We start from the raw sequence: 13479 nt of genomic DNA on the forward strand, positions 1-13479 counted from the left end.
GTGGGTTATAATAAGATACCGTGAGCTGCAGTTTGAGGAGCATGGAAGTTTCCACGATGCGAGTTTTGGGTTTCCAACAGCTCGATAATCATAATGTTTAAATGCACGCGTTTGCATATCTAATAGTTTTCAAATTTCATGTAGAAAACCTATAATTTTTTGCATGTCGACTCATCAAATCTTGCTTTTCCTCACACTTTTTTTTAGCAAAAACCTCTTTATTTGTGACACTTTTACTGATAATAACCCTTTCCAGAACTAATCACAATCAATCTTTCCGAGAAGAGAAATGCGAAACGACGCATCTCGCTGTTAACAAGCAAAGCAAAACGCAATTAACTGAATCCTGCATATCCTTGGAAATCTCTGTTCTATATTATTCTGAAATACTTCCTAGTGCCTGTATTTATAAACTTGAATATCTGAATTTTGAAATCCTACATCCTCTAGAAAATAACTCAGTTTCCAGCAACCACACATCGGGCAATTTCGCGTAAAATGTAGCAATTATATATGAAACAATTTAAGCATTCTTTTTTTTGTAATTGAATTTTCCTGACCTGAACCAAACTGAAATCCACATAAACCCCATCTGAAGTGTACTTGTTTACTCGTCCTTGATCACTTCGAACCAGTGCCGGCCTTATGGCGCAACAAGGTTGAGGAGGAGTGGTGGGCGGTCCAATACGGGGGACTTTTTCTTGGGGGTTGGGGTACGGTGATTAAAAATTTCGCCCAGGGCACCAGACTTTCTAAGACCGGTCCTGCATCGAACTGACCTTAACTGATAGAAATTACGTAAAATAACTAATAAAAATTCAATTTAAATAATTCCGTCACTAAATCGTCCAAAATGTTACTTTTTTTTTAATGAAACGCTGTTCTCCCTATCTCCGTTGAATTCTTTTCAGTTCTTATAGGGATCTTTAGTCTTGATCTGTTTTTGAGTTCAAGTTCATTAAAAAGGGAGTTTTAGTAAGTAATTATAATGAAGGAACTCTTAGCTAGAAGAAAACTGTCGGCAAAAGGTTATTTTTTAACCTTCAATGCCTTGCCGGATTTTATTCAGACACGTACATATTTAATTGTTTATTCCAGAGCAATCTGTCTTGCCCTCTCTCTTTCCTGCTGTAGCACAAAAATAATGTAATTTTATACAAAAAATATATATTTTTATCCGATAGAATACGTCCTAATGAACACGTCCCCCTCCTCAAAGCCCTCAAACTCACTGGACTCTCTCCCATAATTCGTATACCCAGTATCCACGCTCACTTGCTTTTTCAAAATCTTCACTTCCTTTGACTCTTCCCTTTCCTTATTTTTTTCATAATTTATCTCAGCACTTTCTTCGGATTTGGAAAACACCTCGTTGTCATGAGCCCCACGATTGACAATGGTGGATTGTAGATCTCTGATATTAGTCAATTTCTCCAAAACTGACGTCACCTGTTTCTCCACCTTCAGATCTTGCTTCTGAAATAAGGAGTTAAACAAGAGTTAATTAAGTTCTTGGCTATTTGCTAGTATAAACAAACCAATAAAAGTTTTACACTAGTTAATCGCTGTCATGGAGACTTGGCTCTAAACTTTCCGAAAACTCTTAAACTTTTAGAGGCTGCGTCGATTTTATTTTCATACAAGAGAAATCCATTTGCACGTTTCGAGAGGCTTTGAATAAATATCGTGTGAAAAATTGCTCTTTTTGCCTTACTTTTTGTTTCAGCTTCCTCCTTCTTGACGCATACCATAACCATAAGAGATAGAAGAACATAATTGAAGCAGCGCTTGTTAAGGCAGAAGCTTGGGAGGCTGTATGGGACACTATATGGTACAGACCTAGGCCCATGAGGAAGAGGACCACTGATACTGCCAAGTAGCGACCTGTCCGCCGTCTTTCTTCCTCCTAGAAAAAGAATTGAGAATGAAACGGGGAAATCCAAATTGCGTTGCGCGAACAATAAAATTTTAATTACGTTATTATAAACAAAATTTGGTACCTTTGATTGAGTTATTGCCTCATAATTTACCTGCCTGACTACTGTTAGGTTATGAAGTATTTATAAAGAGTTCGCTTTGCAGTATATCAGGAAAGTATCTGAGTAGATCAATAAATTAGCTGCTTTGTTCCATATTAGTTATCAAGTAGTGCTACGTGGTAATCAATTCATTAAATAATGAAATAGTTGCTTTATTCCTTGGTCGAATATGTACATGATGTTCTAATTACGTCTTTTCAATTAAAATACATTTTAGCTTCAGTTAAAGGCTGAGAGTAATTAATTATTACTAAATCAATCCGGCAATGGATATCAAAAAACGATAAAAGTTTTTTATTCTCTGTTTATTTTCAGAGACTTTTTAATCCAGGGGATTCGGTTAAGGTTCGATATGGATTGTTGAGCGTATTGGAAATAGCAGGGATTTTGATATGGACACATGTTTTACGAGTTATTTCTGGATATCTTGTAATTTACAAAAACTAGCAACCAGTTATTTTTCAGTACCAGGGTGTCATATTTAAGACAAATTTTCTCTTGGGCTTGCCTAGAAATCTATGTTCTATGGAACCGCTTTCTGTGGACAATATTATAACGCCATTTCCGGTACTTGTTTTCAACAATATCGATTTCGGACTATAATTATCATTGGAATTTTTAGTTCAAAAAAATTATTTTCCAAATTCAATAGGAGTTCCGCAACATTGCTGGATAATATTTTTCCCCTAGTATTTCACCTAAAGTGATTTTGTCCATGAGAACAACACCTTTGCTGACTTGCCATGGAGAACCATTTTTAGGAATTCTAGTAACGATTTAAAAAATCTTTTCTAGGGAAGTTTCCGCAATTTTCAATCGCTTTTATGAAAAGCTCAAAGAGAATTATTGAGACTGCTCTCTTTGCAAGCAAATAAGTATATAAAATGTCTTAAGTTTATTTATTTACATATTTATTAATTTCATCATATTCTAAGGTTTATTTATGCTTCTTGTCCAAATATTCTCTTGACGGACAACAATAGCGAGAAACGGATAACTGCGTCGTTTCAACTCAAGCTGAAACATCAAATAATGCGAAACTCGCTCTATCGTATTTTAATGACACACCCTTTATGGCAATGAAAATCCAACCAGTTATGTTGATTTTAACCAGTTACATATCCAAACATGCATAAAGCTTTCTTTACAATGTTGCGCGAATTTTTGAGCAGCCGGTTAATTATTGTATTTGTTCGTATATTTGCTGTTTCAAATGGTCCACTTTTCCAACTAGAGAAATAAATGGGTATTGCATAGTGAGAGAGAAAAATTTACTAGACTAACAACACTAAAATACCAAAAAAAAAAAAATAGATAGGGCAAATTCATGCTTTGGCATAGATAAAACTTCCCATTCAAGCTCAAATTAAAATGTATGTGTATACGTGCAGGACGTTAATTAAAAAGCATTTTTGAGGCCATTTGTCGTGTTATGGGGAACAACAACAACTGTACAGGGTCGTGTAATAGTGCATCAGATTTCTTTATCTTCTACGCCAATGAAATTCACACATTTTTTCTTCTGCAGGATTACACAGTACATAAAGACGTATTTCTATAAATTATTTTATAATGTGACGTCAAAAAGTACGACGATATACAAATTCGTTATTTTAAATGGAACCTCTCAATTTTTTTGTTTTTTTTTTCGAATATCTCGTTAAATTTAAAGGTCAATTGATGTAAGGCATCTCATCTTCTTATAAGTTTACTACTTCTAAGTTATTCGGAAAAATTTGACAATAGCAATATTCCTCAGGAATCAGTATTATGCGCTAACCGCTGTGACTTACAGAATTAGTCTCTTAAAGCTCAAAGAAGACCTAATAAACTACCTTTTGACGTGTTTTAATTTTTAAGAAAGTCCTCCACAACCATCGAAATAAGCCTCCAAAGTTGCATCGCTTTAAACCTCAATAACTTGCTTATTTCAAATGGAAGGCTCCAATATTCTCGACGGTATGGTGTTCAAAATTCAAAAATCTTAATTTTAAAGGTAGATCACCTTACATAAACTGACCTTGAAATTTAACGAGAAATCCGAAAATTAAAAAAAATTAGGGTATACCATTTAAAATAACCAAGTTGTATATTGTCACATTTTTCGAGCTCACCCTGTACGTTAGAAAATAATTTCCAGAAATACGCTTTTATGTGCTGCGTAGTGCTGCGAAAAAAAATTGTTAACTTTATTGGTATAGAAGCTATGATACAGTGTTGCAGCACCCTGTATATATATGAAATTCACTTTTCTTTGCTAGCTGACCGTCCCAAGAAGGGAAGAATGTATTATATCTGCGAACAGAGTTAAAACCTCAGAGTTGCGATAATTCAGGTGACACTTAAAGTGAAACGAAATACTTAGATGGAAATCAAGGTGTTAACGCTAACTCTTGGAATAAGCTGTCGCCTTTTTTCCCTCATCTTTATATGATCACACACACTTTCAAACCCTGAAGGCGCGCTAATCTTAAGGCTAACAAACTACGTAATAAGTTTTCATTACTCCCTTGCAATCAAGTGTAAATAATTACTTAGTTCTATAATCCCGACTGGGTTTACTCAAGGGAAGGGACCAGCTGGGTTAAGGATCTCGGCCCTGTAATTATTCGAAGCCGTCCGGCGCCAAACGGTGGTCTGCACTGAAAAATAACAATTTTCTATCGCTGTCATTTAAGTTGACTTATCGTGAAAACATCACAGGCCCAATGGGGACGTTCGAAAAGTTTACCCCCCCCCCCCCCTTCCCCCTCCTCCTTCCAATCTCTTCTAAACGTTAAGTATGCTCCGGAAACCAATAATACGAAATAATAGACGAGGTTTTAAGCAGATTTGCCAACAACCCATTTTTGAAAGAATTTAATTTTTTCATTTGCCTCTACTTAAAATTATCTTTATGCTACGCCCCTGGAAGGAATTTCAGGTATTTTCCATAAAATTCCGCACGTACTCTTAAAGTGGCATCAATTTCCTCGGTATCTGGCATGTGCACTATAAAATTTTCTTTAGCTTCGTCCAACACAATCATAGTTAAAATGTCTAAAACTCGCACCAACGAACAAATCGACGCGAATCCGTTTTTCTCGAAAAATTCCTCTTTCACAAGTTTACAAAAATCTACCTTTACTGGCAGCTAATCGCAGCCAGAATCGGGCACTGATTGGTCACTCCAGCAGACGTTCATAAAGCAGCCAGGGAATTAAAACGTTATGAAAGTTGTAAATAAACTCCTCCGCATGTTTTCATTGAGAAAAATGTTGATTGGAGAAGGTGGAGAATTTTATGAGCTTTTTACGTGCGATGTTGTCATACTTCAAGGTTTTAACCTTAACCATAACTTCAAGTGTAGAGATTTAATTAAAAAGTTGCCACCCTTGGCTTAGGAAAGGCGGCATTATTTTTACAGCTCTGGACAACCATTCTTTCGCAAATGAGGCACTAATCAATGGAGGCTCAACTGGAGGAAATGATGTCACCATAATCACTTACTTTTTACATGCGCACCTCTGCGACAAAGTTATGTAATAAGTGGCGATCTTCTGTCCAAAAAAAATAGACCTTTCATGATCAATCCAAATGCTTCGGGTGAGAATACTTTAATAAGGTTTTTATATCAACAGGTTTTGCCCGATATATCATTTACATGTATTTCAACGTTCCCATGAATATTATCATTTTAGTGAAGCTTCCAGGACCTTGTCTATTGGCCCTAAAGGCCAAATTATTGAGGTGCTGCTATCACATTAAAAGGAGCATGATTTCCATGGAAGGCCAACAACGAACCAACTCAGCATGCCTTTGTTTCCAAGTTAGCAAGAGGTTACGAAGGGATAATCTGGTTTACTTCGAAATAGGCCTTGCTTCCAAATATAAGACTATCTACTCAATAATTTTTAAGATTTTTCCATTTAATTGGAGATTTAACTCCACCCTCCCCTTCACAATTTCTGTGATAAGTAAATTTTTTTTCATCATTTATTCGTAGGCGGTTTTTCGGTGCGACATATTCTTTAAACCATTATTTCTGGGATACACGATGTATACAGAATATGTAAATAACTAATTTATTGGTTTTATCCCAAAATCATTAATTGAACTGCGAACGCGCCGTGGCGGTCCTTATTGCTTTAGAATTGATTCTTGATTTTATTGACAACAATTTAGGTCAAATTCGTTTTAATTGTAAGGTATTGTCTTTTGATGAGTTGTCTCTGTTCAGAATATTTTATGAATCAGTTCGAATAGAGGTATTGAGAGGAAATATCGAGAACAGCTGATTCTCGAGAACAGCAGATCCAATTAGGTGCAGGCGTATCCTGTTCATTTGGTAGCAAAACTCGATTCTTCGAAACCCAATCACCGGCAGGAATGCCGTGACTAAATAAAAGCAAGAAAATCCCCCTTTTCCCAGGGGAGAGAAATGCCACGAGCAAATTAATCAGCGATTGCGCCACGATATGGCTTAACCGAATCTGTTTAGCGAAACAAGAGAACAAGAACGCAATCGGCCAATAAATGTCGAATTTAATTAGATGTGTTTTCTTGACCCAGTTCACCGCCAGATTCAATTAAAACAACCAACAAGGAATGGTAGAAAATAAACAGGACGAAATTGGATCTCGTCCCGCCTTTCTTTGAAAAAACGCGGCCATCCATAAACAATACATCGATCAATCAATTTTCATTTCGTTCTATTTCAGTGTGCAGAGTGCATTCGCTCTTTTTACTTCTAATGGATCGTACAGTGCATGGATGGATGCAAAAGGTACAAAACAAACACGGATTTTTGCACCTCTATTGGAATCGATGGAGAACATTAATAAACTAGATATTGGGAAAATTACCGTTTGTAGGTTCACAATGTTTCATCCCTGTACGCCAGACGTAATCAAGGCGAGTTTGGAAGTCTCACGCCCATCATCACTCCTAAATAATGTTTAAGCTTCGCATTAAAAGGTGAATTTTTTATTTATCTTTAAGGGCAATAAATTTTCACCCGGACCCTCCCCCCCCCCCTCTCTTTCCCTTTTCCTTAATATCCGGAATCTATGCAAGCACTAGGATAAGCAAATTTTTCTGTAAGACTTGGACGAAAATAATTTGATAAATCTTTAAATGACGGTTCATTAAAATAATAACCTGATGGGAAAAATCTTGGCCCAATATACCGGCCCTCTTTCCTCTCTGGCAAACATTGATTTTGCACGTTGCGAAAAATAGTAAAGCAACGTTCGTTCGCCGATTTAACGGAAGCTGAACAATCCCATGGAGCGTGCCTTTTCGACTATACGATATGACTGTAAAGCTGTCCTCCCAAACTTGCCCAGTTCCACTTGCTTTGAAAGATGCGGCGATAAAACATGCTGTTTCAAACAACGAAACCATGGATAAATTGGTTTATCTAAATGAGATTTTGACATATGTAGTCATTGATTAAATGAGATTTACGTGCCAATCAGGTAATTAATTTATCACTGTTCATATGATCGCTGCTCAATAAAGCGCGCTTAAGAGAATTAATCGCGAGGCCTTCTCAACTGAGAGATTACGCTTCTTTGGGGAAATTTGCTCTCTTAGATTTATTATACCATCTTTGCTGGCGTTTTAACGAGATTCGTCAATTTACTCGGTAAAAGTTTCGCTATCGCATCTTCTTAATTTTCTTTTTTTTTGTATTTTTCCTATATTATACAACGTGCCAGTAAATTAACTACTCTCCAATAAAATTATCAAAGTCAAGCTACATCGCACGCACCTTTTGAAAATCTGGAAAGTTTAGATGTAGTAGTTCTTTACAGTTTTACCCGTCCTCCCTTTTGGCGAATTAAGCTCTAATCCGTGGTAGTGAAATTGGAAAAAAATGCCGTCACTTTGAGCTGTAATATCTTATTGGCGTCGGCGCATAAGACATTTCTGACGACAAAATGACGTCACTAGGGCACCATTAAGGTAGCTCGCCGTAGTGAGTACGTATGAGTACCACTTCTACTTTCAACAACCAAGGATTTTTGAAAGAAGATGCAGTATATCCGGCGTTTTAGGTTTGAATCGAAAAAATTTAATCAGTCTGTGAGGAATTTTTCAAAGTTAAGGCATTTTTGATTTATTATATGAACCCTAAGTGTGACTTTCCTTTCGCGTGCTAAAATTAGAACAGTGCCAGTTCTGTATTCTCACAAAACTGCATGACATTCAATGTGCCCTTATCTGATTTAACCTTCTTGGGAAAAGCGCATTTCAGTATTACACTTGAAAGATTTGAATTTCGCACGAATGCAAACAGTAGACGCCAAATACGCCATAATTGACGTTATGAGACTTCTTGACGTTATGGTGATTATCGTTTTGTCCCAAAGACCCCTTTCAAATTAAAGTTTTTGTTTTTGCTCTAAGTAGTGCCTATCTTTGAGGTCAAAGGGTGCGAAAATACAGCACGTGAACTCTGTGTAATTACTGTATTTATCTTGTTTTGCTTTAGCTGTAGCACTGCACTGCTCCATCAATAATAAGAATAGAATGAAACCATTACTTCAATGAACCATACTTCCTGTGCATATCCAGAGCTCAAAGAATACATTACGGCATAACTCATGATTTATCACATGCAAATAAACAGCGAACCCTCATCAGTACAACGATAAATCGTACATTAGTTCATCGTTTTGAGGTTCTCAGGCTTCACCATTTGACCTTTCATTGTTGCATCCAACTTATCACCATCTTTAAATTAACCATACGATATCCTCGCCGAAAAGCATCAGTTAATTGTTGTTCTTCACCATGTTGTTCCATATTATTTATCGCATTGCTATGAAGCATTGAAGAGTGATATGTGGTGGTAGCAACAAAAAATGGTAAGTTTACATTAATAAGCACTTGAGTCTTAATTAATTCCTCGGTAATTTTTAAGACTATGAACTGTAGCAGGCCAAAAGGTGAGACGGTCCCAGCATTAGTCCTAGACAACCTAATTTGTCAGAATTGCTCAAGCTATATGACAGTATTGCCCATTTACATTCAGTCAAATGGTGAGCAAAAATGCGGTCGCTGTATCTCTTCTAAAAAGAAATACTTAAAGAATTCCAAACCCTTTTGTCTGATTGAAGATGATCGATGGGAAGACGTCTATAATATGCTTGTAGTCATCTTGGGTTACGCGAGCTACACCTATTTATTCCCTTGCGTGAATAGGCTAGAGGGTTGCAGAGAGTTGCTGCGGCTCGAAGATGTGGAGGGACATGAGAAATTATGCATTGTCAAGAAAATCCAATGTCCTTTATGCACGTTTCAAGGCGTTGGAACTCAATTAATAAATCACTGTAAGCACTTGCATCACAAATTCTTTCAAAACCAGGCAGTCGATGTAGTTTTGAACAGCACCAACAGCTACAAAGAAATCGTTATCTTTTCACCCAAGTTTCCAGACATTCTATTGCTAGTTAAAGTGTTATTTGAACTGGAAGCCAGGCATTTTTCAATTGACATATCGTGCATTAGCAATTCTGTTCCTCGAGCCGTAAGACTGTTATTTCGAGTAAAATATGGTACAAAGAGTAAAAGGAAATATTTGGAGCTGATATCAGAGAGATTGAATATTTCAAAAGGAAACAGTTACCAGATATCTTTCCAAATGAACGACTTTCATGTGTTGGATGCGCCGAATGTGAAATGTGTTTTTAATATATTAATATGATTTTTATCTTTAGATTATATACTTATGATGATTAAATGTTATTTGATAAGTCCGATTTTAGTAATAGCCTAAAATGAGTTGCATTTTTATTAAGCTTTACGTCCTTTTTTCAAAACTGACATAGATATTGTCAACTTAAAATTCGAAGTGAAAAGGAAAATAACACTTTTCAAGTAAAAATACCGACTTTGATTCTTTAAAATGCATAAAAAACAAATCGATATTAATGACATCTTGATATAAGGCGAATGTAATCTTTCAATATTTTTTAAGTTACTAAAATACTTTGTTGATTAAAATCCGTTACTCTAAAGATTTTCAATCAATATTTTGCCTTATAAGCTTAGTATATAGGTAGCGATGTTTCTATGGGAGTGTTTAATCAATCAGTCAACATACCATGTAACACCAATATAACTGAATTTTTTTTCCGAAAAATTACTGTGTATTTACTTAAATTTATGTAAAAATGGACGATGCCCAGGACGAAATTATAGGTTCGATATTATATATATACTAATTTGACAAAATATTCCTCGAAACAAAATAAGAAAAAAGTTCCCATTAACATATGTCTGGAATTGTTTCAAACCAATTAATCATGCAAAAATTAGTTTTTTTAGTATAATAAACCTGTTTTTTTTTAGTACCAATTAACAATGACCTAGAACGAAAAATCGCAGACGCCTTTGAAGTGTTCGATCATGCAGGGAACAAATCCATAGACATCAGAGAAATCGGAACTATAATCAGAGGTTTAGGCTGTTGTCCTACTGAAGCCGAAGTTCAAGAAATTACTGTAGGGATGGAAGACCCTGCGTCGCCTGGAAGCGTCCATTTATCAAAATTTTTACCCTATGTTTCTCAATTGATTACAGAACATCGATATGAGCCTGCCAACCCTGAGGTACTGCTGGAGGCTTTCAAGACACTAGATCCTGAACAGCATGGTTATTTAACTAAAGACTACATGTCAACATTAATGACCCAGGATGGAGAACCGTTCAACCAAGACGAATTAGATGAAATGCTTGAAATTGCTATTGATCCTCAAACTCAAACAATTCCCTATGAGTACTACATTAATCAGTTAATGGTAAGCCAATCTTCAAGTCACTGAAAAATTACTTTTACAAATATCTTACCTTATATCCGTCACTATTCTCTCTTTCACCCAAATCTGTGTGGAGGCACACACACCTACACTTTCATTGCTTTTACAATGAATATCTGCATATTTCAGGAGTGTAAAAAATATTATATAGCAAAAGTTTGTTTTATATTCGTTTCACTCCTTTTTGTTGCCTAATTGAAAATTTAGTCAAGGTTTCTAAATTCTTTTTATTCTTTGGAAACAAAATCAACAAATTTGGATTTCTAAACATTTCTATATTAGATAAAATAACGGGTACTGTTTACAAAACACATTTATTAATAATATAATCTTTTTTTAACTAATAATTTAGTCTTCATAATTTCGAGAATTTTGGAGGACTTTTTGATATGACAGCAGTCACTGAATTCACCAAATCCTCACTTTGAAGCATTACTTGGTTCAAATTAGCCTAAAAAAAATTAATTATTCAACTTTTTTGATAGGTGGATGAAAACCATTGATTGTAGTGGATAACTTACTATATGATCCAGTCCTTCTTGAGTGGTACGACCCAAGGAATACACCCAGCTGGCCTTAGTAGTTTGAACTGCAACTGGACTCTTCTGCGCTATTTCTTCTGCTAAACTTAAGGAACGTTCCACCATTCTAAAATAAAAATTATTACTATCTGTATTTAATAATTCAATCATCAAACCCTTCCAAAACTTACTCTTCTTTGTTATCAAATACTTTTGACACCAGCCCAAGAGATAAAGCCTCCTCAGCTGGTAATTTCTTGCAAGTGTAAGTAATCTCCCTGGCTAAACTATCAGAGCCAACAATTTTTGGAAGCCTTTGCAAAACACCAATATCAGGAGCCAAGCCTACATCTATCTAAAATTAATTACAAATACCTAAAGTCTATTACCATCACATAATGTGACATATTATTACAAACCACCACAATAATTAAACAGTGATTATCCTACCTCTTTAATGTGAAAATAAGCATCTTTGGTGCAATACCTAATATCAGCAGCAGTAATTATATTAACTCCTGCCCCAATACAACCATTATGTATTGCAGCAATGACGGGTTTCTTGCACTTCTCTAATGAAGACATGCTGTTTTGAAACTTTTTTATAAAACTCAAATAAATTTTTGCTTTTCGAGCAGGATCGTCTACAAGGGCCGCTTGAGGTATTATAGTTTGGCTAAAAGCCTGCAAATCAAGTCCTGTAAGAAGGAACAAAATGAAAAATAAATTCCTTAATTTAATTTGCAAATCTGCATTACTTTATAATCTAAAAAAACATATTTTATTTTCCAACAGAAATATAAAAAAATTAATAAAAAATACAAACCTGCAGTAAATAATTTTCCTGCACCGGTAAGTACAATGGATCTACAGTCTTCATGGTCGCTTAGTAGATCAAAGCACTGTTTTATTTCACTATAAATAATACAATTATTTTTGTTTTTGTCTTATCAAACATACAGAGTGACCTACATAATTTAACAAGTGAAAATTTTATACCCTGAATGCTTTTGTAACTGCTTCTCTTTTAAATTTTATCCTCTCTTTATGACGTTTTTAACCATGAATACATCACACTAAAACTCACCTAAACAGTGTTACATTCATAGCATTCAATTTCTCTGGCCGATTTAGTTCCACATGGAAAACATACTCTTTCGGGGCAGTGACTGCTAGATGTTGAAATGTTGGTAAGGATGATGTGGACATTGTGGCCAAGTGTTTAACAATTGCTAAAAAAGTAATTAAAGAAATTGTTCCATTTTCCACTAGCTTGCCTAGCAAATGTTTCCTCAGCATTTGCTCATTATATATCAATTATTAATGTTATGTAAAATAAAAATACCACATATCAACATATTTTAATATGATACCTATTACTGTACTGTTTGCTTTTTGTTACTTATTAGGAGAATTCTAAGAGCAATAAGGCATGCAATAATTTTCAAATTAAGTTCCAAACTTGCCTGGCATTTTACATTTAAAGAATTTCTCACAGCTTATCATGTACTAAAACTTAATTAAATAAACTTAGCCTGTAAAGAAACAGTATACACCTAAAAAGTTTAATAATATTTAAAATAATCAAACAAAATGGATAATCTTTTAGCATAATAGGCTTCTTTACCTTAGGTATATTGGTTAGATAAAAAATTTACTACAAGAATACTTACAACTATTTAAGAACAGTTGTCTGACTTGTGAACTCCCTAAGAACATTTTCAAATTGAACTATAAATGTATAGTTTTTAAGTTGCTGTAATTTTTAATACATTTACACCCAAGGATTGAGTAAACTTTGAACCTAACACGTTACAAATAAACTATAAAATCATTATGTTAAGTATTACTTTTTGAAAAACTATGAGACAGCTAAAGGAACAAAGGTCATACTGAGATACTACTCTAGCAGCAATGGGACTTTAAAAAAATTATATACTATTTATGAAAGAGCATATGCATAATTTATATTAAAAGTGCTTTATAAATATTCTGTTTACCAATAAATCAGTCGTTAACAGGTAATAATTATACTTAGTTTATCAATAATTTAATGAAGAACAATAAAAAATAATAAACCAAAATCAAAACTCGAAGTTAAATGTTTACAAT

At 34.8% G+C, this 13479-nt stretch overlaps 3 protein-coding genes across 5 annotated transcripts; 1 reads left to right on the forward strand and 2 right to left on the reverse strand.

Moving 5' to 3' along the window:
• Positions 1–1117: 1117 nt before the first annotated feature.
• Positions 1118–5200, reverse strand: LOC136344385 (uncharacterized). Its single transcript, XM_066291803.1, has 3 exons — positions 4990–5200; positions 1715–1906; positions 1118–1476 (listed from the first exon to the last, which is right to left on the reverse strand). Exons 1-3 carry the CDS (start codon positions 5065–5067, stop codon positions 1174–1176), a joined length of 573 nt encoding a protein of 190 aa, XP_066147900.1. The 5' UTR covers positions 5068–5200; the 3' UTR covers positions 1118–1173.
• Positions 5201–8571: 3371 nt separating this feature from the next.
• On the forward strand, positions 8572–11521 carry LOC136344339 (dynein regulatory complex protein 8-like). 2 transcript variants are annotated; one of them, XM_066291702.1, is made up of 4 exons: positions 8572–8893; positions 8950–10229; positions 10380–10828; positions 11332–11521. In XM_066291702.1, the coding sequence occupies exons 2-4, from the start codon at positions 10202–10204 to the stop codon at positions 11347–11349; spliced, it is 495 nt and encodes a 164-aa protein (XP_066147799.1). In that variant the 5' UTR covers positions 8572–8893; positions 8950–10201; the 3' UTR covers positions 11350–11521. The 2 variants fall into 2 exon arrangements, with proteins under 2 accessions (XP_066147799.1, XP_066147797.1); XM_066291700.1 differs by having other exon boundaries at positions 8574–8893; positions 8950–9067.
• LOC136344338 (delta(3,5)-Delta(2,4)-dienoyl-CoA isomerase, mitochondrial) lies at positions 11101–13473 on the reverse strand. Of its 2 annotated transcripts, none has more exons than XM_066291699.1 (7): positions 13368–13473; positions 12455–12599; positions 12194–12282; positions 11818–12065; positions 11559–11722; positions 11368–11494; positions 11101–11297 (listed from the first exon to the last, which is right to left on the reverse strand). In XM_066291699.1, the coding sequence occupies exons 2-7, from the start codon at positions 12574–12576 to the stop codon at positions 11202–11204; spliced, it is 846 nt and encodes a 281-aa protein (XP_066147796.1). In that variant the 5' UTR covers positions 12577–12599; positions 13368–13473; the 3' UTR covers positions 11101–11201. The 2 variants fall into 2 exon arrangements, with proteins under 2 accessions (XP_066147796.1, XP_066147795.1); XM_066291698.1 differs by lacking the exon at positions 13368–13473 and adding an exon at positions 13041–13346.
• Positions 13474–13479: the final 6 nt, after the last annotated feature.

Source organism: Euwallacea fornicatus, chromosome 17 (genome assembly GCF_040115645.1).
Source record: "Euwallacea fornicatus isolate EFF26 chromosome 17, ASM4011564v1, whole genome shotgun sequence".
NCBI classification, from domain to species: Eukaryota; Metazoa; Arthropoda; class Insecta; order Coleoptera; family Curculionidae; genus Euwallacea; species Euwallacea fornicatus.